Source organism: Coturnix japonica, chromosome Z (genome assembly GCF_001577835.2).
Source record: "Coturnix japonica isolate 7356 chromosome Z, Coturnix japonica 2.1, whole genome shotgun sequence".
NCBI lineage: Eukaryota > Metazoa > Chordata > Aves > Galliformes > Phasianidae > Coturnix > Coturnix japonica.
Genome location: NC_029547.1, coordinates 38,608,327 through 38,636,164, shown reverse-complemented (window position 1 = coordinate 38,636,164; position 27,838 = coordinate 38,608,327). Strand labels below are relative to the sequence as shown.

At 38.3% G+C, this 27,838-nt stretch overlaps 1 protein-coding gene across 4 annotated transcripts in view; it reads right to left on the bottom strand.

Moving 5' to 3' along the window:
- The window catches only part of SPIN1 (spindlin 1), a 65,560-nt gene that overhangs the window by 26,294 nt on the left and 11,428 nt on the right, over nucleotides 1-27,838 (bottom strand). For all 4 annotated transcript variants that reach the window (XM_015849358.2, XM_015849357.2, XM_015849359.2 and 1 more), the window contains exon 2: nucleotides 6,747-6,944. In XM_015849358.2, coding sequence (XP_015704844.1) covers nucleotides 6,747-6,798 — 52 coding nt within the window. In that variant the 5' untranslated portion in view covers nucleotides 6,799-6,944. The remainder of the gene's footprint in view (nucleotides 1-6,746; nucleotides 6,945-27,838) is intronic.

Here is a 27,838-nt window from a genome sequence, read left to right as displayed (position 1 = left end):
TTGCTGTGGAGAAAAGCACGTGCTTCCCTGCAGTTTGCTAGCATAAGACCTCGTATGTGGACATTCTTTTCTCTCTCATTTTGTTTGATTTTGTTGGATTTAGTAAATTACGGTTCCTCCTCAAATCATCACCTCTGTATTTTTGTGTTTTGTTTTGTTTTGTTTTCAGACCTATCTGCTATCTCTTCTTTCTTTCGCCCTCTCCTGGAGCACAGCCAGCAAGTGCCTTGCCTCATTAGTCATGGGGTCACAAAAATTCAGTATTTCCCCCTCCCCCCCCCACCTTCTGTCTCATTCCAGGCTTGTGCCCATGTCCCGGACACAGATCTAGAGATAACTCCATGACACTGTATTGCCCATCTCTTACTCAAAGAACACCATCTGACCCTTGTCAAGATAAAACATTTTTTTTCAAGCAACAACGACACAGTCTTTGAAGAGCTATAAACATTATTCCTTTGAAGTGGTAAAATCCATTATAACAAATTGTGTTTAGAAATGCGGTTCCAGTTTTCTTTTCCCTAAAGGAATTTTAAAAAATGAATTTGAACTAGTAAATCCTTCTCATGTTTTAGGACATACTAAGTCCTGTGTATTTCATTTTCTCCCAGGATCAAAGGAAAAAATAAAACTACATAAAACTGTTATAAAATAAGACAGAAAACTTCAATGGCAAGAAACATGATTCTTCTTTCCTATTCATAACTGCAAAGAGCCTGACAAGTTTCTTTATACAGCAGCTCATTTGTAAATGAATGAAATTTTAACAAATTACACCTACACTGTCACACTGATACTGATATAGGCTGGTTTATTTAGCAATAGAGATTAGTACAATAATTTAAGAAACAAAGTTTAGCAAAAGGAATCCATAAGTGATAGTTTTAAAACTTCCCACTACAGCTTTTGTGGTAAATAGTCTTGTTTTTGTCAGTAACTCTGCAGTAAGAATATGATAGAATAATTTCATCTTTTGCCTCAATGGCTGCATGAAGCACTGGAGTCACAGTAGTATACTTGATATCTTTTGTCACAAAACGTGCAAGGACATTTTCCTCAGATTCCACATACACTGCTTTTAAAAAGTGGCCCATTATGGCCTAATAAGCAATGGAAATCTTCCAAATTGGGGAAAAGTAGATAACTGTGGCTCAAAGATTTCAGTGATGAAGTTGATGGTGAAAAATGGGAAGAAATAGGTGAGCATTCAACCATCCTAAATACCACTAAGCATGCCCAATGGGACATTAGCAAATTGTGAGTCCTTGAAAAAGAGTGAGTATGTATGCAAATGTACTGCATATATATGTCTTAACTGTTCAAATGTAGAACCTGAAAGGGTGTGCTTGCAGTATGCATCACGAGGAATAAAGGAATACTGCTTTCTAACACTGCATTGGAGTTAGAGAGTTTTCTTCCCAGATTTTGGATGACAATACATCTTATGACTTAAAATGCTGAGAGCAAATAAAGAATAATTTATACAAACATACTGCTAATATTCTTCTTCAACTAATGACTGTAGAAAATAAAGCAGTAACCTGGCTTACATAAATTCACCTGAAATCTCTGGTATTATCTAAACCACCTCTGACAGAAGTATAATCAGCATTAATCGTTCTTTGTCAACTGCCCAATCTGCAGCCAAGAGATAATTTTTAAAATCCTTATTTCAAGAATAACATCTTCAGAAAAATCTTTCAGGAAAAAAGAAATGTGTTTGGTCATAAGCAGTAACACAGCTGCAGACGTTATCAGATGTTAATGTTAACCAGAGAAGAATGTCATGATTTTCCTTTATTACATATACACTACAAATGTCAATGACTGAATCAGCTTCAATTTACACTGTTTACCGCATCTTAAATATGTAATGACAAGTTCTAACTGTTTTAGTTACATGAGATGTCGTATTTCAGGTATAACCAAATGGCCTTATGTATAATAACAGAAGAATAAATTAACACTCATAAAGAATTGAAAGTAATTCATTTTGTGCTTCTTTGTAACAGCTAGTAAAGACAAAATTGAGTGGATCTGAAGGAGAACATATGTACTGACCTTTTGAGCATAGAAAGATGTATTTTTCATAACAGGATGTGAACACAAACTCCAACTCCCAGTCAAAAACAACAAACTAAGCATTTGATTGTCACGTGGTCAGCACTGTCTTTAAAGGCCAATTCAGCTCAAAACAGATTATTAAGATAAGCTTAAAAATTCAACAGCAAAACTAGAAACTTCTGCCTTGTGAAAACAAAACAAAACAATAAAATAAGACATTAAAACATTATCTCTGCTGACTCTAAGTAATGTAGGTGTTATTTCAGCTGAGGAGTAACAAAAAGGGGATTATAGAGAAGGATGGAAGAAAGATACTGGCAATGTCTTTACTATTGTATGTCCTTACTGTTAACACACAGTTGTCTCTGTGAAGCATCAAAATCACATAAGCTTTTAAGAAGACTCCATGGCATCTCATTTCTCTCAGTATTCCCTGTATTTAAAATTAGCAGGAAAAGCTGGACCTTTGAAAGCTGAACTTCAGAATCTGCAGTGGAAATAGCAGTAATCCCTTGGGAATTATTTTTTTTATCTGGGTGCTACTCCAGAATTAATTTCAGAGACTTAAGAGCATGCTTATGTACACCTAATACTGCCCAACCACAACTTAAAAGGGAATGGGGAAGGAATAGGGTTCTTTTTAATCAAAACAGATTAAGAGTACAAAGACAGAATAGTTGTCTGCTTAAAAATGTCACTGAAATCCCAAGTGTGTCGCATCTTGAATTGAGAACTCTTCTTAGTTTGTAGGAGCAGTACATTTGCCTTTACGAGGGAAAAACTACATAAGCATGTGTGTCATTAAATGTAAGTTTTCTTTCCTACACTAAAATATCCAACTCTGTTTTCAAAACATTATGATTGTTTCTGATCATCACAGTTTCCTGGGATTCTCTAAAGGAAAACTGCTAAGAATAACTGCAGAAGACCATGGGCTTCTTAGAGCATTAACAAACAATAACTACACTAACAAGAGTCAAACCTAAGAGTAAACACAAGGGTAAACAATTTATTTCACAATCAATTACACTACATAATGTTCACCAAAAAAATTGTCTATATTTCCCTGTATTGGGGACAGATATGCACAGACACAGTACACAGAATAGCTGGCTGATCTACCAAATCTACATCCTGCAAAAATTCTCTACACTTCTGAGAACATCAGAGGCTGTAATCACAGCAGCTACTGTTCTGAGAAAAACAAACAAAAAAAAAATCTAGCTTAGCTTCTCTTCTCCATCCTCAATCCTGCCCTTTATTTCTCAAAATAGACCTATGAAGCATGTGCTTCATTAAAGTTCCGTTTCAGAAACCAGTGTTTTTTTTAATCGAATGTATCTTTACACTTACTTTATAGCAAGGACAGGTGAAAACCTTTTTTTTTTTTTTTTTTTTTTTTTTAATCAAAGAAGCTGCTATACTTGCGATGTCACTAATAGTTAAGTCTCCACCTCTGAATGACAGCAAAATCAACTACAAATAGCTCTGGTAATATATTGATTTTTATGGTAATCCTAACTACCAACTTGAATGCCTGACAGTAGATTACAAATCCTCAGATTGTCTTCTGCTGCCTGTACATGATCCAAAGTCTACTACAAATCCAAGATTATATTATTTTATATGATTTCTCTTAAGTTTGGAAGAAAAATTAATAATAGCATATACCAACTCAATATAGTTTATTCTCAGATGATGCTACTTCTGTTGGTAAGGCTTTAAAAACTTATTTCCATTGGAAGTATCCAGCTGTTCTGCAAAAAAGGAATTACCTGGTCACTTAGTTTCCTGGAAATAGACACTATCTTCAAAAAAGGAAGGCAATTAACATCAAAACAGCACTGATGTTTGCATCAATACTGCTGTATAAAAGCAGCAAAAGCTGTTTAAAAGTTACTTATAAATGCAAAAAGATTATTTCACAGTTGTTTGAACCATTATTGTGTAAGCACCAAATATCTTATTTCCTCCACATTGTTAATAATATTCTCAACTATTTTAAACTATTTTAAATTGTCAAGTCCAGTAATTGCTTAAGCACTTCTCAGTATCACAGTCTGGTGCGGGTTGGAAGGGACCTTAGAGATCATTGAGTCCAACCCCCGAGATTCGAGCCTCCTGTGTAGCAGAGCGGCACTTCTACCACTTGTGCCACAGGGGGGATTCGAACCCGGGCCTCCGGTGTTGCAAGCGGCATTCCTACCACTGCGCCACCGGAGGCACCCAAGGCATTTGGTTTCTTCCGAAAATCTCTAGGAGAATAAATCCTATTTTTATCCTTAGTAGGATCATTGCTATCAATAGTAGAGTAAATCTTCAAGCTTCCCACATTAGAAAATGAATAATAGTAATAGTCACAGAATAATAGTCAATAGTCACAAAGATTGCCGACATCAAACAGGTGTGGTTTTGTGACCACTACAGGCCCAAATCAATCCTCTCCAGCAAATACACTTATTAACATGTAACTGAGTAAGAACAGCTACTAACCTGCCTGCAAAGAAAAAATCTTGGAAGGAAAAGGCAGTTTTCATTTAATCATTCGAGTACTTAACCTAGCTGTACTTGGGATTTCTCTGCCAAAGACATAAAAATACAACTAACCCACTATAATCCTATTTTGTATCCTACTGCAAGGGTTCTCTCTTCCTGACTTCAAAATTATTTTATAAACTCTCCTGAACTCAATTATTGTTTTTGCTTTTCTTTACAAAAGGGAAATGATCACTCTCAGTAAAATTACTGCGATGATAATGATGCTTCTTGCTCAGCAGCCATCTTTAAACAAAATCTCTTACCCAACTTGCATTGCTGAGTGGGCTATGTAGTTCTAACGGTAAGTGCCTACTGTCCTACCTATGCATAATCAGAAAATAAACAACAGATATTTGAGACCCATATTTTTCTTCCTGAAAAGCAAGAAGCCAACAAATACAATGATAACGAAAAACAGGAACAGAAGAAGGTCAGCACCTGTCTGCCGCAAGAAAAGAAAAGCGATAGGCTGAAAGCTGGCAAAACCCAAGCCAGGTAAGCAGCTATGCAAGAGTTGAAGACAACCAAACACATCTAACTTAATGGTTGTAGTTAAATGACAGTGAAACTAAGTTCATCATATGAATACAGACTTAAGGACTTTTCCGTCAAGATCAGAAAACATCACTGTGAAAAGGCTGTATAAGGATACAAAGAAGAAAATCAAGTATCTGAAGAAATGACTTTGTGTTGGATAAACTGTAATGGGTTACTAAAGGAAAGTGAAAAATCTGCTTGAAATTAAAAATGAATTTACGAACAGTTGTAAGAACCAGTAGGAAGCAGTATTTTCCATAAAACACTGAAATAAAATTTCAGATTTTTTAAAATATAAGAATGTGGCGCAGTGTTTAATTAATTAATTAATGTTTAGAAGTCTACAGTACTGAAGTTAAATATGAAGTCAAAACCCTTTTTTCTTTATATTCTCTTAAAAATATAATTCTCCTCTCACAGGTACTCTGTAGGAGTCCAGAAGTATCAATCCTCAGCTGGCTGAATAAAAACTCACTGAAGCAAGTGAATAAGTCTTTGCAATGGATCATTCCTATGAAAACGAACATTCCTTTGAGATGATTTATTAAAAATATTTGCAGAAGTCACATTTTGAGATCAGTATGTGTTTCAAATGGCAAATAGCAAATTAACATTAGTGTAATCTAAGTGTGTGAGAACTGAGTTATCAAAAGGTTTCAAAGAAATTTTCCTTCACTGGGTGCCTCAGTTTTGAATGCAAGTATTTGAAAGCAGCAAAATGGATGTGGCTATTTTCAAAGACGACTGCCCTCTCCCAATCTTACATTATATTCATTTGGTTTAAAATAAAAATAAAAATAAAAATAAATAATAAAAATAAGTAAATAAATAAATAAATAGAAGTCTAATTATATAGAATGACTTACATTACTTAAATAGTAACTGAAAAAAGGCTGAACTGGTTTTGTTTCTAAATGGCCAAGCAGAAAAACACAGAACAATTCTTCATCACTTCATACTTTTATTACATCATTACTGATAACCTTCACTACAGAGTACACTAGACTGACTGCAGTTGATTAGTCTGTTAAACTGCAAAGCTTTAAATAAGCCCAAATAGTCATACAGCATGCTTACTCACATTTTGCATTTATGTGATTATAAAGTACTTAAGAATAATCTTCAATTTAGATAAGACAGTAGCAACAGTCTATAGACGTAGACAAACTTTTCTGTAGTGTTTAACAGATGCTCTTCTATAATTTTTTATGAAGTTACCTCAAGCTATAAATACACAGGGTATACATTTCTTTCTATCGGTTGTCTTTTGGAAAAAAACAGAAGAAAAGGTCTCCTGCGAAAATGGCAGTGTATAACAAACTCATTTTTTTCTCCTTAAAACTGTGTTTAATTTACAGTTCCATTAATACTTTTTTAGACCATTAAACATTTCTTATATGCAAGTCTGTATGGTTAAATTAAATCTGCTTGAGTCTTTTTAATTTGTCAGCTTCTGTAACATGAGTGAACACTCATTTATGATACAAGTAGTGACACCTGAAAAACAGACACAGAGACATAAAAACTATCTAAAAAAGCAAGAACATATTTTTACCTACTGAAAGCAAGCAAGAAACAAAATCCACAAACCTGAAAAGCAGGCTTACCTGCATCAGCTCTGGATCGCTGACCTGGCGATTTTCCAAATGGGGTCTTCATTCATCTGTGTTTAAGTGAGCAGCAAAGCTGCTGGACTAGGGTGAAAATCCAGTTCTTCCCAATTCTCAGGTTATCTTCAAAGAGAAACAGCTACTTAATTCACTATTCAATCATGAATTTGTTCTTCCTCAAATGTAGAAGACACACTGAAAAACAAAACAGGCAGAACATTAAGTATTTTGATTTGAAACTTAACTTGAAATAAATATTCACAGCTGAATGAGTCACTAGTTTGGGGAAGACCTGCAGAAGTTCTTGCTGATTCTCCATACCTAAATTGATCTGATCTCTAAAGTATTGTCACCACATTAATCTTGATGATCAAGGAGGTAATTGAGGACTTTTATAAGTTCCATTTAGGATTTAAATTAAAGAAAACTTTTGATTATTTGGAAGTTTGAAGAACTGCAGGCCAACATGGTAACATCATCCCAAAGAAAGAAAGGTATATGAGAAAAACCTTGAAATTACTGACCTGTTAGTATAAATTCACTGCCTGAAAAAAACTGCACTTAAAGAATACAGAAATCACCAGGCAGAGTCAGCATGGGTTCTTCAAAGGAAAAGCCTGTCTCACTAATTAGATAATTGTCCTAGTTTCAACTATGACAAAATGAAGCTCAACGCTGGAAAAGGCTGAGTTCTGCACCTAGGATAGAGCAATGCCAGAGACAGAATCAGACTGAGACAAGCAGCAGAAAGAGCAGCCCAGCAAAAAGGGACCTGTGGGTGCTCATGACAAGCAGGCTCACCATGAGCTAGGAGTGTGCCCAGGCAGCTAAGGGACAAACCACATTTTGTAATACATTAAACACAGCACAGCCATTAGTCAACAGAGGTGAGTCTTCCTCTACAATTAGCATTGGTGCAGCCTCACCTTAATACTGTGCATAGTTCTGGGCTCCATAAAGTAAAAACGATGATAAAGTATATATAAGTTTCCAGAGGAATGTTGATAAAAGGGCTGGAAGGCACATATGACAGGGAGATGCAGAGGACACCTGGGTTACTTGGTCTGGAAAGGGGAGGCTCAGAGGCATCCTCCTTGCTCTCTGCAACTCCCTTAGGAAGTGAAGCCCAGAGGGAGGTGATTATTTCTTCTCCCTTGTCACTGACGGCAGGATGCGGTAATGGCATAAAGCTCTGCCAGGTTCAGACTGGAAATCAGGAATAACTTGGGGTTTTAAATAATCTTTTCTGTGTAATGTGAGGGTAGTCAAACTCTGGAACAGGGTTCCTAGACAGGTGGTTGACTCCTTGTGTTGGTGCTTAGGAGGCACCTGTTTAACACTTAAAAAGAGCAGATTAGGATAGACTATTATAGAATCACAGAATCCTTAAGAGTTGGAAGGACCTCTGGAGGCCATCTAGTCCAACTCCCCTGCAGGGTCACCACAGTGAGATCAGGCTGCCTGGAACCCAATACAGCCTCACCTTGAAAGTCTCAAGGGATAGGCACCAACTTCATCACTGAGCAACTTGTTCCAATGCCTCACCACCGTTCATTGTAAAATATTTTTTCCTTATACCTAACCTAAATCTACAGTCTTTGAGCTTGAAACCATTTCCCCTCACCACAGACACTACTCAAGAGTCTGTCCCTTTCTTTCTGTAGCTCTCCACTAGACAGTGAAAGGCCACTATCACCTTGCAGCTTTCTCCTCTCCAGGCCGAAGAGCCCCAGCTTTTTCAGTCTGTTCTCATGGAAGTGTTCCATTCCATGGACCATTTCTGCAGCTCTTTTCTGCACATGCTCCAACAAGGCTATGTCCCTCCCACTCCAAGGACTTCACATCTGGAAGTAGAACTACAGCTGATGCCTCACCAGAGTGTAACAGAGGGGTTCCAGTAACTGCTATGCCATACATATTAATTTTCTTTCAAAAGAAAAGGAATTCCTAATCCTCTTGAAGTCAAAAATCCATTTACTAGCATTGTTTCAGCCCACTCTCTTAAACTAAAGGCTCAAGATTGAAGTCAAGAACTGATTCAGCAGTACAAACATTTTCTAAAAACAGAGTAACCTAAGATTTCTGCCGAAAAGCACTAATAAGAGTTTTTGTAGAGTCATTATTCTGAATTCAATTTACATTTCAGTTTCAATGTCTTCACCACGGGAGGGATAAAATCAGGCTTTCTTAAGACAAACTGCATTTTGAGAACATCTGGAATTCTAAAGCACACTTCTCAGCCTCACCTGATTTAAAAAAAAACGTGTCATAGTTTTATGATCATTATATTCCACATCATCACATCATGTAGTGTACTGGGAATTTAAGTGTTAATGCCCCAGGTCCACACAGCAAAGGGAAGAAAGTACGTTCCCCAGAAGACTGTTCGCTGTGCTGATATCATTCCCACACAGGCAGAACGCATTTAAGGTGGTGTTGGGTCATCTGACATTCTCTTGCTTCCCTTCGGCTTTTCATCGCTCTTCTTTGCTGCTGCCTGTCCTGACTGCGCAATTACTGTAAGGACTGCAGCTTTCAGATACTCTCTCATTATACCTGATTATTGGCTTCAACTCTAACTATTTTGCATTCCAATACAATATTTAGTAAATTAGTTTGTTTCTACTCAGATTGTTGTCACTGTTTTTTTCTAATTATTTTGGGGTCCCCTGTTTCCCTTCTCCAGAGGCACGGGTTTTGCAAAATCCCTCTGCCCCACTAGTCACAGAACCAGGCCAAACCAGCCCATAAACCATTAACACAATGCATTTTTGGATCCTTAATATGATGAATGAAAAAACACAGTTAATACCATCACATAAAAATATTTTAGGCTATTAATATGGAAAATCAAGAAAAAGAAAAATCTGAAAAATCTCATGAAATGCAAAGCTCTTTATTACAATCACACAGCAAAGCAAAGACAAATAGGTTTACTGAATGAAGACTTCAACATTTAAAACAAACTACACTAGCCTTTTATACATTGCTGGTAACTTTTCGAAGAGAAGTGTCACTGCCTATACTGATTTTCCTCATACCTGACAGCAAAGGTCACCAGCAATTCAGCTGCAGAATTTATTTAAAAAAAAAAAAAAAAAAAGCATTCTTCCAACTTGTAATCAGCCGCAACTGATTTTTTTGCTTCCCTCTAACCCCACCCACTCTTGATCTTCCTAGATCAAAGCATACTTATAAAAAACAATACGGAAATTAGATGAATATGTTGTCTGATATTGTTTTAATTTTGCAGTATGTTTTGCACAAGAAATGTTAAGTGTTAATATTAAAACCAGCAAGCCCTACAAACTATCAGTCATACAGTTTTAATGAGAATGGTAAAATCATCTTATCAGAGTGGGGAAGAAGATAGATGAACTCTAAAAACACAGATTAAAAAAAGTACTTTCACAGCAGAAAGGTGAAAGGAGTAAAAACCAGGATGCACTAAAGACTATGCTTGTGAGTGTCTAACAGCCCTCTATAAATACTTATTTACAGAAATGAAAACATTATGAACTTTCAGCTCTGTAAAAATAAATATAACAAAGTAATTTTCCAGCTTAACTTTTGGTTACTGTTAATCTTAGCTTTTCCACCAAATGATACACACTTCACTGCAATACAAAGCACAAAAACTATTTACTGCATTTTTGTGAAAGCAAGACTCTACTACCACCACAGAAAAGGGGTACTATAGAGCACAAAAATATAGCAGTGATAATTAATACTAGTAAATGCAACCTTGAAGGCTTCAGCCCTGAACGTTGTCTAACCTTTAGTCACCATAAACACAGAAGGAAACAGTATCAGTAAATTTGCTGAGGTACCAATTCAGTCATGGGGAAATGCTTAGAAAGAGACAGAGGTTGATACAGCACGGTCATTCTGTAACTGAAGATACACAACTGCAGATTCAGAATATACATATCTCTTTTCAACCAGTCTTTCACTTTCCAGAAGTCTGCTCCGGCTCTAAGAGCGATTAGGAAGAAGGCCTTCTGGCACCACCTAGTGGACACTTAACAGTTCGGTATTGAAATCATTCCTCTTGCTTGCAGACCCCATCGATTTGCACTGATAGTCTGCTCAGCAATGGCCAGAAACAAGTCAGGAGACTGTTCAGGGGCAAGGAGTCACTCTGAAATGGAGCCTGTAGATTGAAGGAATTTCTTGGTTCTGTAACAATTTAATCTCTTTAACTCATCTCCAAGCTTTAAGTATATACTACATGTGAACTAGTCATGACTTCTGTATTAACTAGTTGGATGAGTATTTAGACTTGAATTTTAGCAAAGTAACAGAAATGATAATCCAAACAAGGATATTAATGTTAAAATATCCCCTATATAACTGGAATGATAAAAGCACATGCCTACATTTAGTTTATGTTACTTTCAAAAACACAAAAACTAACAACAAAAAACTTAGTCATGCAAATTCTAAGACTTCGTTGAATTAATCTGCAGGCTCAGGCTCATCAGCCTCTCTTGTTAGGAACTTTACTCCCTTATCACTAGGATTCTGGAGGAGCGATAACACCCAACAAGAAAGATAACAAGTACATAAACCTAGTGAACACAATGGTGACTTTCAGCTGACAGTCATGAAGAGGAATGCATTTCAATAGTGGATTTTTTATCAGCTGACAGACTAAATCAAGTATTACTTTCTGACATCAGCCTCTACAGTTTTTCCTATGCTCACAGGCACATTGTTATTTGTCTAAAATTGTACAGAAACAAATAATACTGGCATATACCTGCACATTCACATGTATAAAAACAAAATACACATTAAAAAAACAAAAAACAAAAAAAACTTTCTGTCTACAATGCTGTACTGATGTAACTGCAGATGATTCAACAGAAGACTGAAAGAACATGAAATGTAAGCAACTGTTTCTTCCCAATAGACTTTTGTTGAGAACGGGGCTGTAAATACTACACTTTTTTTTCCCCCTTATTTTTCTGTGCCTTAGGAAAGAAGATACTTGAAAGCATCTTGAAAGCAATGTACTATACAAAGCCAACTTATTTAAAAGCTAACATAACAAAATACACTCTACTGTAAATACAGACAAAAAAAAAAAAAAAAAAAAAAAAAAAAGTAATTATTCAGGAACTAAATACAAGTGGTTTTACTTTTCAGCAAAGTTCCATACTTTAACTCTGTGTGAACAATGCACAGGAGACAGCACAATATAGTTTTATTTATAAATACTTTTAAAACATTTAAGCATAGGCAGTTGGAAAAAACATTTACATAAGCAATTGGAAAAACACTTTAATCACAGAATCATGGAATCAGCAAGGCTGGAAAAGATCATCTCGCCCAGCTGTCCACCTACTATCAATACTGCCCATTCCTTAGTACCTCACCTACACATTTCTTGAACACTTCCAGGGGTAGTGACTCCACTACCTTCCTGGGCAGCCCATTCCAGCACCTGACCATTCTGAGAAGTTTTTCCTAATAACCAGCCTGAACCTCCACTGGCACAATTTGAGGCAATTCCCTATTGCCCTACTGCTAGTTATGCAGAAGAAGAGACCTAATCCAATGTCACTACAACCGCCTTTCCAAGCCGGTTTTCTTAAAAGAGTAAGACCTATTAATCTGAAGTGAAATTGGGAGCTATAACTCCAAGATGGAGTTCCAACCCGCACGAGACTATGATACTATGATACTATGGTTTTAAGAAACCTAAAACTTGCCTTAGAATATATAGATCAAGTTATTACAGAAACATGATAAAAACTCTCAGAGCTGCTGAAACTTCAATATAATAATGAAACTAATGCTTATATTTCACTTATTTTTACGTTTCACGGTAGTGAAAAAACTTTACAAAATTTATTCAATCAGAGGAGACACAGCATACAATACAGTGCATACTAAAAACAATAAAAAATATTTCAGCCTTAAATAAAAATATTAGGAAAAGCACAATTCAAAAATCAAACCTTGAACCAAACTTTTATGTTTTGGTTTGTTTTTTTTTTTTCCATCCAATATTGCTCAACAAATCTATAAAGCATTCTACAGAAGCTTCTGGAAAAAAATACTGTTGCTATACGATTACAACTTTTTCTTCCAATAATAGGATCCCCATTACTTGCTACAACATATTGCTATTCAGTAAGAATTAAACAAATACTGAAAGGTTTGTCTTTCCCTCATTACATTTACTCCACTCCAGCATCACAGAACATCCTGAGTTGGAAGGGTTCCACGAGAACCACTGAGTCCAACTCCAGGCTCCACCCAGGTGCACACAAAATTCGAACACTATATTCAAATGCTGTCCAAACGCTCCCTTAACTCTGGTAACTTGGGGCCAGGACCAGCCCTGAAGAGCCTGTTTCCATGCCCACTCTCCTCTGGTGAAGTACCTTTTCCTAACACCCACCCTGATTCTCCCTTGATGCAGCTTCACACCATTCCATTTGGTTCTGTCACTGTCACCAGAAAGCAGAGCTCCTGCCCTTCCGCTCCCAACTGAGTTAAAGGACAAGGTAATTTGTCAGAAAATAAACACCCCTGCATTCCAGCTTGTCCCCAGATACAAGAGGGGCTAGGGATTGTCAACTTTTATTCTGAATAATGCCCAATTCAGGGTTAACAGTCCGGTCACATTCAATATATGGAACTATCACAATTACAGGTGTACTAACAAGACAATACACTTTCAGACTAGTAGCATTCACTGACCTTACACAGCCATACTTAAGGAATCTGGTCACATTCAATATGAACTCTTGTGACTAGATTAATAAACAGAATCATAGAATCACCAACGTTAGAAAAGACCTAAAAGATCATCCAGTCCAACCATTCACCTATTACCAATAGCTGCCACTAAACCATGTCCCTCAACACAACATCCAGTCATTCCTTGAATACCCCCAAGGGTGACTCCACCACCTCCCTGGGCAGTCCATTCCAGTGCCTGACCACCCTTTCTGAGAAGTAACACTTCCTAATGACCAGCTTGAATCTCCCCTGCTGTAACTTGAAACCATTCCCTCTGGTCCTATCACCAATGGCAGGAGAGAAGAGGCTGACCCCCAGCTCACTACAACATCCCTTCAGGAAGTTATAGAGAGCAATAAGGTCTCTCCTCAGCCTCCTCTTCTCCAGGCTGAACATTCCCAGCTCCTTCAGCCTCTCCTCAAACAGCCTGTGCTCCAGACCCCTCACCAGCTTTGTTGCCCCCCTTTGAACACGTTCCTGGGCCTCAATGTCTTTCTTGCAGTGACAGACTCAAAACAGGATACAGTACTCAAGGTGCGGCCTCACCAGAACTGAGTACAGGGGAACAGTCACCTCTCTGTTCCTGCTGGCAACACTGTTTCTGATGCAAGTCCAGATGCCATTGGCCTTCTTGGCCACACCAAGAAAGGTGGATGGCTCATGTTCAGCTGAGCATCAATCAATATTCCCAGGTCCATTTCCTATACGCAGTCTTCCAGCCACTCTGCCCCAAGCCTGTAGCATCGCCCAGGATTGTTGTACTCGAAGTGTAGGATGTGGCATTTGATCTTGTTGAATTTCATCTCATTGGCTTCATCCCAGCTCTCCAGCCTGTCCAGATCCCTCTGTAGGGCCTTGCTACCCTCAGGCAGATCCACACTCCCAGCCAATTTGGTGTCATCTGCAAACTTTCTGAGGGCGCATTCAATGCCCTCATCCAGGTCATCAGTAAAGAAGTTGAGGAGAGCAGGCCTCAGCTACGACCCCTGGAGAACACCAACTCATGACCAGTCGCCAGCTGGATTTAACTCCATTCACCACTAATCTCTGGGCCCCGCCCTCCAGCCAGCTCCTTACTCAGCCAAGACTGCACCTATCCAAGCCATGGGCTGCCAGCTTCTGCAGAATACTGTGGGAGACAGTGTCAAAGGCTTTGCTGAAGTCTAGATAGACCACATCAACAGCTTTTCCCTCATCCAGCAGATGGGTCACTAGATCATAAGAGATCAGGTTGGTCAAACAAGACCTGCCCTTCATGAACCCATGCTGGCTAGGCCTGATGCCTTGGTCATCCCACACATGCCACATTATCTCCCTCAAGACAATCTGCTCCATAAAAATAGTGTCTATATGTCGCTTAAATAAACTACAAATTTGTCCATTTGCCAGTAATAAACTCACTGTTTGCAAAGCACGTGATGATGAGAAAAATACATCCTGAACACAAGCACATGAAGACACAGAACGATAGAGAGATTTCCAAGTTTACCAGTGAAATTCTTGATATTACCAAGTGTTTGAATCTTAACCCAAGATGTCTATATGGGGGTGAAGCAGAGGCTCAGCTTCCCAACTGATCTCAGTAAGTAGAGGTGGACTGTGCCTGACATTCAATAGTATTTCCCTGACATCTACTCCCAAGAATTTTTAATACTATTTCTAACTTTTTAGGTGGAGCCTGAGTGACTCTAGTGATACATACCTTTGTTATACAAATGCAAAATTTTCCTGCTTTGATTCAAAGGCATAGATAGAAGAACTCAGGGTGCAACTTACATGAGAAGTGGTCGCCTGTGGTGACAGGTACCTTTTGGGATGGAGGTGTGTTTTACTAGTATAATGAGATAACAGTGAACAAAGCTTACCCAAAGGATTCTGTTCTGTCAAAAAATAAGTGTATTAGCACAGAGTAACAAGGTTGTACCACAGAGCCTAGCTTCAATGCCTCTACTGCACCCTCCATGCTGTTTCTCTTACAGTCAGAACATCAAGCTCTATGAAGCTGCCAACACCTAAGGTTGCCTAGGGAACTGCCTCAAGGAATGGACTCCTTGCATACCAGCTGCATTCCACTTTTATATCTTTCCTTGATGGGTGAACAAAGCCACACTTTTAATCTAAGTTTACATTCCAAGTCACCTCTAGCAATTATTCCACAGGAAGCTGCAGGTTGCTGTGAGGCCTCCTCTATTCCAAATAAACCAAGAGTCCTCAGCTGCTTTTCATACCTCTTGCTCTCCATATCTTTTGCCATCTTTGTAGCCCTCTCTAATAGTTTCATGTCCTTCTTATATTGTGACACCACCACCCATCACTTGAGGTAAAGTCACATAGCACTGAGCAGAGAAGGACAACCTTGTTCCTTGTCAGGTGGCAGAGCTGAACCTGATGTGTCCCAGGGTATGGTAGGACCTTCTGGTTGCCAAGGCACAATGCTGACTCAGATTCAGCTTGCTGACAACTAGAACCTCCAGATTCCTGTTTGTGGGGCTGGTCTCCAGCCTCTCACCCCCCAGTCTTTACACATAGCCAGTGCTGCCAAGTGAGACATAGAAACTGATGCTCCTGTAGGTATTCATGTGGCCCTCTAATTTGTTCAGTGGGCCCACTTCTCCAGCCTGTCCAGGTCCCTCTGGGTGGCTTCCTTTCCCTCCAATGCGTTGACTGCACCACTCAGCTTGAAGACATCTGCAAACTTGCTGAGGGGACAGCTGATTCAATCATCAGTGTCACTGAAGAACACCAAGATTGACCCTTGGGGAACACCACTTGTGGCCGGCCTCCACCCAGACATAAAACCACTAATCACAACAAGTTCAAACAGTCCATCTTTCATACCCATACCTCTCCAATTTAGAGAGAAGGACGTGGTAAGGGACCATGTCAAAAGCTTTTCAGAAGTCCAGATAGATGAGATCCATTGCCCTTCCCTTGTCCACTGATGCTGTCACCCCATCACAGAAGGCCACCAGACTGGTCAGGCAAAATCCACCCTTGGTGAAGCCATCTTGGCTGTGTTGAATAATTTCTTTGTCTCATGTGTGCCTTAACATAGCTTTTAGGAGGACCTGCTTCATGATCTTTCCAGGCACAGAGGTGAGGCTCACAGGCCTGTAGTTCCCTGGGTCTTCCTTTCTTAAAAACAGGGGTAATGTTTGCCTTTTTCCAGTCACCAGAGACTTCACTGGACATCCATGATTTATCAAATATGATGGAGAGTGGCTCAGCAACCAACTCAACCACCCAACGATGGGTATCAACCAGCCCAATGGACTTACATTCAAATTCATGAGAAGGTCTAGGACTTGTTCCACTGTTACAGTGGGACAGAAACCACTCCCCACACCCTCACCTAGAGGCTCAGGGTCCTGGCAGACATGGGAAGCCTGACCACCTGTGAAGACTGAGGCAAAGCACTCATTGAGTACCTCAGCTTTTTCTATGTCTGAGGAAGCCTGCTCCCCATTACCTTTCATCAGAGGGGGAACAGTCTCCTTGGCCTGTCTCCTCCTACCTGCATATCTGTAGAACCCCTTCTTGTTATCTTTCACATCCCTTGCCAAGTTTGGCTCCATCTGCACCTTGGCTTTCCTAATCCTATCTCTATGCACATGGACAACAGCCTTGTATCCCTCCCAGGTTACACAACCCTGCTTCCACTTCCTGTACATTTCCCTCTTTTCCCCTCAGTTTAAGCTGCAGGTCCTTGCACAGCCACGACAGTCACCTGCCTCCCCTTTTCTACTTCTTCTGCAGGGGGATGGAGAGTCATTGCACTCTCAGGAAGTTGCCCTTAAAGAGCTGCCAGCTCTGTTCTGTACCCATGCCCTTAAGCATAGTTTCCCAGGGGACCTCATCTAGCAGTTCCTTAAGCAGCTGGAAGTTTGCTCTCCTGAAGCACAGGGTCATAGCTCTGCTTTTTGCCAGGTCTGCATTCTTCAAGGTCACAAACTCCACCAGAGCATGATCACTACAGCCCAGGCTGCCTCAATCTTAACCTCTCTAATGCTCTCCTCTGCATTGGTGAGCACCAGGTGCAGTAGGGCTTCACCTCAGGCTGGTCTGTCTACTACCTGGACCAGGAAGTTATCCTCAACAGACTTCCAGTCATGGGATTTATCCCACCATGTTTCTGTAACAGCACTTAGATCATCCTTTCCTAATTGCACCGTGGTATCTAACTCCTCCTGTTTATTTCCTATGCTGTGAGACTGGTATAGAGGCACTTCAGCTTAGCTACTGACCTCATTGGCTTCTTGGAGGAGCCCTCCCTAATAGCTCTGGAACATATCTGAGGTTTTCCCCTATCGCTTCCCAAGGTGACAGTGTTCCTAGGCACCTGTCTGTCTCCCAGTACAACCGCTTCCCCCATCGTATCTAGTTAAAGCCCTGTTAACTAGTCCAGCCAGCTCACTCCCAAGAATATCTGTGGCCCTTCTAGTTAGTCTGCTCCCATCTGCTGCCATCATTCTCCCTTTCTCAAGGCTGTATCCCAAACCACAGTACCCAAAGCCCTGAGTCACCATTCACAAAGCCATTCATTCAGCGTGTCCACCCTCCTCCTTTTGTCCAGATCCCAGTCACCAACTGAGAGGACAGAGGAGAACACAACTTGCGCTCCTGATCCTTTCAGCAGTCTACACCAATAATATCCCTCTCATAATCCCAGGTGCTCCTCAGCCTTTCTACTTCCTCTAGCTTTACCACCAGGCTGAGGTGTCATCCACATGCTGACACTGTGCATAGGTGGTATCCCTGCTGCCCTCCTGTAGCAGAACCAAGGCCAGGCAATCTCTACAGCCTGAGACCTGAACGTGGGAATGGACACTTTCAGTCTGAGTCTCCATGTCCCTTTCAGCAGCAGCTTGCTACTGTGTGGTGACCATGGTTGCACCTCAGTGCACCCAGAGAGAAACGACCTGCTAAGTGTTAAAAAAGCCATGCCACACCCCGCTTCCCCATTTCATTCACTATGTTCTGTTCCTTGCTTGCTGCACTTGCTCGGTGCCACCTTTACTTGTTCAGGGAGGGGGTGCCACTGACACTCCTCGCTCTGCTCACACATGTCAGAGCTGCAGCGCTGCTGGGGCAGGGGCTGCCTTGCTCTCCCTCAGCTTCTTAGAGCTTGTTGGAGCATCTTAGATGTGGGTTTTGCTGCGATTTGGGCCTTCTATAAACGTCCTTCATCGTAAGGCTCTGCTAACCAGGCTGATCTCCTCAGGGTTTGCCCTGAGATGGCGGCTACAGGCACTTTTAAAATTGTCACTGACACTCATTGCTCCACCCACATTAATACATAATAAATGTGCCAAATGTGAAATAAATCTTAAGTGCACATCCTTCCACCCCACTATTCATAGATCCAGGCTGAACCAGCCCGTAAACCACTGACGCTCTTAATACTGTATAAATAAATGAAATCAATTCTATTGAGATAATACTTAAAAGAATTAACTGCCACTAAGTAGTCTCTGCCACTACCACCACCTAGTTTATCTGTCCTTGCCCATGTTTCAGTACGCATCAGTTACACTTATAGACTGAGTTGGACTCTTTGCCCATCAAAACCATTTCTTTTTGTATCACTTTCTAAAGCTATCTGTCACTTCTAGCATACCTGAAGCAAGTAAAACAAGTTTTCCCACTCCTTTCCAAATGTGGTATTAAAAACGTTAGTGCCCTAGCACTGCCTTACACTCACCCATTGCTCTTCTCCCTCACAGCTTCCAGTCTTCCTTACATTTACTCAAGCTATCTTATCACTGATTGAAAAAAAAAAAATTCCAGCAGACAATGACCAGTCCAATCAGCTGCCCTTTTAAAATTTTTATTGTTTTTTATTTATCTTTATTATTTTTTTTAAACATCACTCCTTGTACCAATAACCTACTGGAGTCACAGCAGTCTTTTCTCTTAAGACAACTTGCATAACTAGCTGCAATATATGCTTCCCTGTGTTTTGTTTCCTGAGGGCTACTTGTCACAAATACATTTTAGTCATCACCACTAAGCTGCTCTCCATTTCAGTCAGTAATAAATCCATAATTTTTATTTTATTTTATTTATTTATTTTTTAAGCATAAAGCAGAGCACAGAATACGAACAGACCAAGCCTCTCTGGTCTTCAGATGTAAAACAAATGCCACACTTCCAGATTATGGTTGTAATCACACCCACGCCATACAGTGCTGAAAAGAAAGAAAACGTATGTAAGGACTTAGAAAGTCCTACTGCTAAACCCTAATGGATCACTGCTAAATATGCATGAACAGGAATGAGTACTTAATTGCTCAGAGTTGGTGTTTTTCATTAGTAGCTCACTATTTTTTCCATTAGTAAAAACACACCACATCTTTATCAAAATTTGTACATTAAATAAACTCTTGCATACCTGTTTTAAAAGTTAAAGAAGTCTACAGGTTCTTCAGAGAAACAACCAACACCTTCCTTCCATTTTCTCTCATTATATCATCATCATGAGATTTTCTTAGAAGCTGAATTAGCTTAAACAACACATCCAGAACAAAAAACACAAATTCTAACAGTCCATCTTGGGTAGTGAAAAGCAATTGCAAACAATGCCATCCAGGTTTAAACACAAAGCAGTTTCCAGTATGTATAGAATCATGGACAGAGAGCATCATAGTTCCCCAGTACTACCAAATTCTTATTTATTGTTATTATTAAATTACTAATTACTATTATTATTAAATATTATGTTAGCAGCATTTCCCAACCACAGTATCATCTCAAAAGCAAGCCACATTAGCCCAAACATTTAATAAAAGGAAACAATTGTTAATTGAGCAGCTCCAGCAGACTAGTATTTCCATCATTTGCTACAGAAGACACATTTGTTCAAAATTTTGAAATCAGTAGCCTTCTCCCACCTTTCAACCTATCAAGAAGTATTTATAACTCACAAGCTTACCCACATACTTAAACAGCAACATTATGTTAATCAGCTACTGCTTCAATGAAAATTTAAAGGTGCACAGTCTCTAGCAGGTCTTAATCCACACACTGCAATCTAGCACTGACACTTAATTAAGGATCCCTATTTGTCCAAAAATTTAACCTGATGTTTGACAGGTCAAGTTATAAATCACTTTCAGTTAAGTATTTAACTGGTTTAAGCCATGCTACAGCATGATACAGGCCACACAAAAGCAGCTTCAGATATCTAAGAGAATGTTTTAAAAATATTATTTGGAAGAAAAAAATGTTAAGTCATCCCAGCGAATGTTTCATTACGATACATAAAATTCAGTGACTCAGTTTTCACCTTAAGCCATTAGTTACAACTTTAAAAACAAAAAAAAAAAAAGTTATCAAAACTCCCTACAGTCTGAATAGTTTTTCTTCAAAATGGATGAAAGGCAATATTGACAAGAGGCAGAACTCCTTCAGGTACCTTCATTACCCTTAACCACAACAGCCTTTTTCCTTTTATGACTATGAACTGATTTTTTTATTTTTTTTTTTTTCATTTTCCTCACTATTAACAGCACTCAGGAAGAGAGCTAGTTAAAACAAGCACTGGTCAGAATGTATTTTAAGTATATGCACCCATGCATACATAACTGTTTACAAGAAAAATAATATATACTATTAGCTTAATTGACATCATTACAGGTTTGAAAGATGGAACAGCTCTTCAACCATGAAAGCCTTTAATAAAACAAAGTTAAAATTTGATTATCCCAAAAGGCAGATAGTCAGTTTGCATACATTAAGTTAGTGACATTCTTTAGGTATACAGAATGAGAACATCAACATTCTCAGTGTAAGAGCTAGAAGTTATTTTACAATTAAAAACTGGTGAACTAATTTAAGACTGCCAATAGCAGACAGACAGAAAATCCATTCCTGTTACCACCTCATAGAGGGCAATCTCAGATACGTACACAGACTGGGAGAAGAACACTCAGTCTTGAGAGCAGCTCTGCTGAGAAAGGCTTAAGGGTTCTGGTAGATGAAAGTCTTAACATGAGCCATCAGTGTCTGCCTGCAGCCCAAGAAGCCAATAGTACTCTGGGGCTGAATCAGACAGTGGTCAGGAGAGAGAGGGAGGTGACTGCCCATGTAGCAACCCAAGAATATAATAGCGATGAACACTACTAATGCAGTACAAAAGGTAAACTGCAATTTAATATCACTTTATTTGTGTAAGAAGTATTAAATAGGTACTTAACGATTTTTTTCCTCCAGTAGAGTCGGAGCAAATGTTTCTGCTTCAGTAACATTAAAAAACAAACAAACAAACAAACAAACAAAACAAAAAAACCACCCACAACCAAACTACTTAGAAAACAAGTATCTCTCCTTTTCCTTTTACTTCTCAGAACACAAGAAATTATGACTTAACTAACAAGCTTGTGAATTTCATTTCTTCCATTAGAAGCCTTAATGACTAATTCTACTAATATGGGAATATTAGTAGTAATATATAGGAAGTCCAGCCCCAACAGAATGATAATTGCAGCCTGTTTAGCAAGACAAATTTACATCTTGTCAAATTCTCTTCAAACAGTTTAAGTAAAGCATTTTTCTAACTTTATGGGTTTTTTTCTTGAAAGTGGTAGGACATCCTCATTGATCTCTTGAGATGCACATTAGTAATTAGCATTTTCTTTTACTAAAGTTTCTGAAAATAATGGTTTTGAGTTCACTTAAAAAGAAAAAGCAAGTTTACCTAAAGACATTTACATTATCAATCTATTTGCTCCAACTGTTCCTCAACTATTGCATATGCAGAAGGCTCTACTATCTGCAATGTATCACAGTATCACAGTCTCATGCAGGTTGGAAATGTGTATAACGGAATAGCATCTTACAGAAGTAGGCCTTAAAACTTTCCAAAATTATCACTTCCTCTGATCTCCTTACCTAAGATACACTGACTATATTTTGCGTTTTCTGTTTACTATTCCTATATATGTTCCATCCCTGACTGTAAGGAACTACACTGCCTAAAATTCTTCTCAGATTACGTAAGCGTTCTTTCATGTTACTTTTCAAATCACTAACAACTTTAATGACAATGTGATGTGGAATGGGACTTGTGCTGATCCCATCCACTGGCAAAATAAACACCTACAAAAATAAGTTAAAAGATTATGCAGAGAACATTTAATGACTTAGAGATGCACTGATGTAAAGAGCGATAGCCAGACACCTGTTTCAATGCAATTCCCTCACCAGACTTCAGTACATTAAGAAAAAAACTTGTGTTAATTACACATTTTCTATCCAAAATTCACAAAACAGTCTGTAACCACTGTGACAGACCCTTACAGAGCAAAAATAAAGTTAACTTTATAAAAATACAGCTAGTAAATAACTATGAGTTTATGACAAACTTACAGTCTGGCAATCTGTTGTGTACACACACACACAAACACCGGAAAAATCACCACAGTGTTTTAACTATACCTTGCATGAACAAAAAAGAAAATCAATCTGACTAATTTCAGCAATGTAGTTTTTTTTTGCCTTCACAGGCTTTTTTAATACTAATTGATTGGAAAAACACTTTCAGTCCTCAAACAGACATCAGCAAAATGTTGCTAAGTAGCAGAGCAGTTCAAGAGGTAAGAAAATCAGCAATTAAAACCTGTTTTCTAAAGTGTTAAGACATGTTTACGCTAGCTTAAAATACTTCAAGTAATCCCTGCAGATAACTGTAAACCATTCCAACCCACTAGTGGCTGATTCTGTTGTTGAAACTGTTCAGGGAATAATGCTTTACTGACAGAAGAAAGAATCATCTTTTGGTAGAGATACATAAAAATCATCTGTAAAATCTTTGAGTGACAAAGTGTCCATACAATATTCTAACACAGCTTTTTTCAAGCTACAAACTTATTTAAATAGCAAGAATAACAAACAATAAAGGCAAAGAATGTTTATGGTCAACTTTGTCTTGATTACATCCAGCAAATTAAATAATTTCTCTGAATTTGCATATCACGCAAACTCTGTAACAAGTGGATGTATTTACTTATGTACACTAAAATTTCACAGTTGCAATGAAAGTACAGACAATACCTGATATATCTCTATCTCCCCTGTACTTCTTCCTACTCTCGAAATAATAAGCTAATTTTTCTTATTTGTGGATTTTGAAAATATGGATGAAAGATAGAAATGGGATGACTAGCTTTGCTTTCATTACAAGAAATACACTTAAACTGTTTCTCATCCTTTTTTTCATGTAGAAGGCAGAAGTGCCATGTGTGGACATATTATTCAAACTGGTGCTTCTCTGCAGAAATTAGCTCATCTTTGTACACAGTGTCATGGGGCTATCCCTAGAATATAAGTCCATGTCACGGGGGGGTACAGGCCCTGGGAAAAAGAAAAAATAGGAGACAAAAGGATCACAAATCAACAACAACACAGTTTTTCCAAGTTCTTGATTTTCCTTTAACTAATACATCTGCAAGAGACGCTCACCTTGGTCCGAATCAACAAATCACAAATCAAGGCTTCTCTCACTGTTTTGGGCTTTAGGATAAATAGGAAACAGTGTGGGATCTCCTGATCAAATTCTTCTGCATTATATCTAATTACCCACCACTCTGCATATTCCTGGAGTTCTTCAGAGAAGGAAGAAAGGCCTATAAACTGGCAAGACTGAAGTAATGAAATCATTAAAGAATGAAAATCTTCAGATAAAAGGTTGGGAACAGGAAATCACACATGTATGCCACACTCAAATAATAATGAGGAAGAAAACCCCAACAACCTTGTTTAAGTAACAGGTTTTAAGCCCGGTCTCCCTTTAAATGAAATTATCCTTCTGAAATTCTTTACAGGTATCAGGAGAGAGGACTAATGCTTTAACAATACACAAATAAACAACCTAGAGAACAAAAGAAAGTGAAGGTCAATTAGTATTATTAAAAGAGAAAATGCATTACAAAAACTTCACAGATTTAGTCTCTCTTAAAGCTTATTAACAATAAAGCCAGGATTTGCCTGAAAGTAATCTGATTTATATGTAATTGTCGCTTATTTGACCTGTCTTCCACATCAGTAATATCAAGATTTAATAACATCTAGCTATCTAGCTGATGGACTGAATAACATTTTGCCATACATATGCTCTTTAAAGAATTCAAAGAGTCAAAAAAATAAAAATAAAAATAAAAAAAATCTGAAGTTTGTACATACACATGCTAAGAGGAATCAAGCTGCAAAAAAGAGAACAGGCTAATGTCAAATGAGCTTGCAACAGCATAATTATAATTTAAAAATGCATGAATTAACATAAACCTTTTTTGCCATATTAGTCCATGTACAGATTTTAAAATTTAAAAAAAATAAACAACAACAACAACAAAAACAAAAAACAAAACAAACAAACAAAAAACCAACTCCAAATCTATTTCCCTCTCAAGAGGTGGGAAGAAAAAATCATAACATTTACATGCATTCTTTGGCACAACTAAAATAATTTTTTTAAAAATTATTTTAGTTGTGCCAAAGAATGCATGTTTTTTAAAAAAATTATTTTGCTCATTACTGCAATACACTTTCAGCACCAGAACTCTGAAGAAACAAGTGAATAAAGTAATTTTTTAAAGAGTTTAGAGCTCTGCACTCTTCCCTTGAGCAGTTTTACTAGGAAAAACATCTGTTGTTCTGGAATATTATGTTTTATTACAAAATCAGAATTTTCTACAAAGCAGAATTATGAGAACAGAAATTTAACAGCTTGATTTCAGCATGCTTCTATTCTACTCCCAAAACTGCTAGTTTAGCCACCTTGCTTTAAAAATAGGACAATGTATCCCTCCCTAGTACATCTCCCAGTAATATTAAGGTATGACTTTCCTGCTCATCCCACTGCTACAACTCTTGCAGCTTCACACATGCCAGGACTCTGAAGCAGTAGAGTTCTTAGACCATCCCCAGTTACTCTAAACAGCAACATGAAACTACTTGCTGACTGAACCCAGCTCCAGTGACTGATCATATGATGAATGCAAGGTCCTAGAAGATAATTCTTTTACAAACATTTTGAAAAGACGTAGTACTTATTAAAATCTCAAAGCATCTTCCCTGCTTTATTCAAAGGCAAATCCAAAACCCAGTGATAATCTTAAATTACTCATAATTGTTCAGCCTTCTTCAAATTATCTTGTGCTCAACTGTAGGGAAAGAATATATATAGATATCAGGGTAACAAGTTGTTACAGGTCACTGTAATTGCCTGAAGATGCGAACTTCTGCACCATAGCAAATATGAATTGTCTTAGCTTCCCATCACTAGCAAGAATCCATTCTTCCCCCTGAAACCAACACACACAACAAATCAACCACTGCTTGGGATATTTTAGCCTAATAGTGTTGCCAATCATTGTTTGCTACCATTCTAAGGTAAATGCAGCTTTAAGTACTACTGCAAGTGTTTTGTCCTTACTCATTCTTTTAAAGATGTAGTCAAAATAGCTCAGCTAATATATTCATAAGAAAGTTTAATTCTCTGTTCTCTGCTTAAGTGCCTCCACATTTGAAGCGGCACAAAACAAAGGCTGATGATGTACATTTTAATTACTATTGTCTGAAAAATGAAGGCACAAGGATGCTCCTAACATTCTGAAAAGCATGATGAGGGCAAACGTATCAGTCTGGCCATTAGGAGGTAACAGAGCAGTAAAGCTGAATTAAGAGAAGAAAACAATGTAAATCAAACTCTTAAGTTGACACCTCTCTTCTAGAGGCTGTTTGATCTTTTGCTGTTTTTCAGGGTCCAGCAGCCAGTGCTCTCAACAGATCAAGCTAGCAGATGCTGCTACATACGGCTGCCATTGAAGAAATGCACGTTTGATATTTTTTACAAAGAGGGAAAAGAAAAAATGGACTTGCATTTCACAGACCACTTTCACCAATACTCTGTAGACTATAAGCGAAAAAGAATTTTCTTGAGCAATGCGTTCAGGACTTACAAATCCACTACACCTGAATTCTCAAAGTTGTACTTGTCTAAGCAAAGTCACCATGACACTGAACTGAAAATAAACCCATTTTTTCTAAGCAAATCTTTTGGACATTTGTTATCTAGAGCAATTATTTTTATGACATACTTGGAGCATTATTTCCTAAGACTTTATTCATGAACTTCCAGAATCAAGAACATACTTTGATTCCAGCCCTCACACATGACAGTCTTCAAAAATTGCTGATTATTATGAGTTCAAATTCAACTTTTGCAGCTGTTTCATAACTCACAAAGATCACTCTTTGTCTAAGATAAGCAATGACAGATTATCTGTTCAGGGAATTCAATGTCAGAACAACCCAAGGCCACCATGAAGCATAATAATCCAGGCAATTATATATCATAGAAAATTATAAAATGCTTTCATTTGAGAGGGACCTTAACTAGCTGCCAACCACTGGGATCAAGCATAACATCAGGCTTCCCAGGGCCCCATTCAACCAGTCCTTCTTAGTGGAGCTATCAAGATGTTTTTCTTCCAGTCTGTATACATATCTGGGACTGCACCTACACAGGTGCAACACCTTGTGGAATTTCAATATGTTTACATGTGCCGACCTTTAAAGCTTGTCAAGATCTCTTTGGATGAGTTCCACATCTTACAGCAACTGTACAACTCATCTTGGTGTCATCTGCAATGCTGCTGAGTGCACCTTCAATCCCACATCCCATGTAAATAAAAAGATGTTAAAACAGACCCAAGGCTGACCCGCAGAGGACCCTACACGTGACCAGACACCACCTGGATAAGTCAAATTACCATAATACCCTATCTGCAACCATCCTACCATTCCTTATTCACTGAATAGCCCACCCTTCACACCCAACTCTCCTCAATTTAGAAATAGGGCTGCAGTGCAGGACCGTGTCAAAGGTCTTGCAGAAGTCCAGGTAGCTTACATTAGTTGCTTTCATGTCAATATTTAAGACTTTTGATGAAGCAACTAATTGCTGATTTTAAAAGCAAGCAAAGGCAATGAACATTAAATATTTTTATCTTTACAAGCTATTAATCACAGTGATATAAAATAAATGCTAGAAATCTTAATCTAAATAACCAATATGGATATTGACAAATACATATTAATTTCACACAAAAATACAGAATCACAAAATAATCGATAGGGAACAGTTCTGAAGAAGCAATTACAATGCATTATCTTCATATACAATCAAAGAGATGACAAGTTGTTCCATGAACCCTTTACTCATGGATTTGAGACATGCATGCAGTTGTAGCAGTAGATCCCAAGTCTGAAACGCATTCTGCCAGGGACTAGCAAACTACCCTCACTAGGACCTTAGCACCTTAAGTACTTTAACT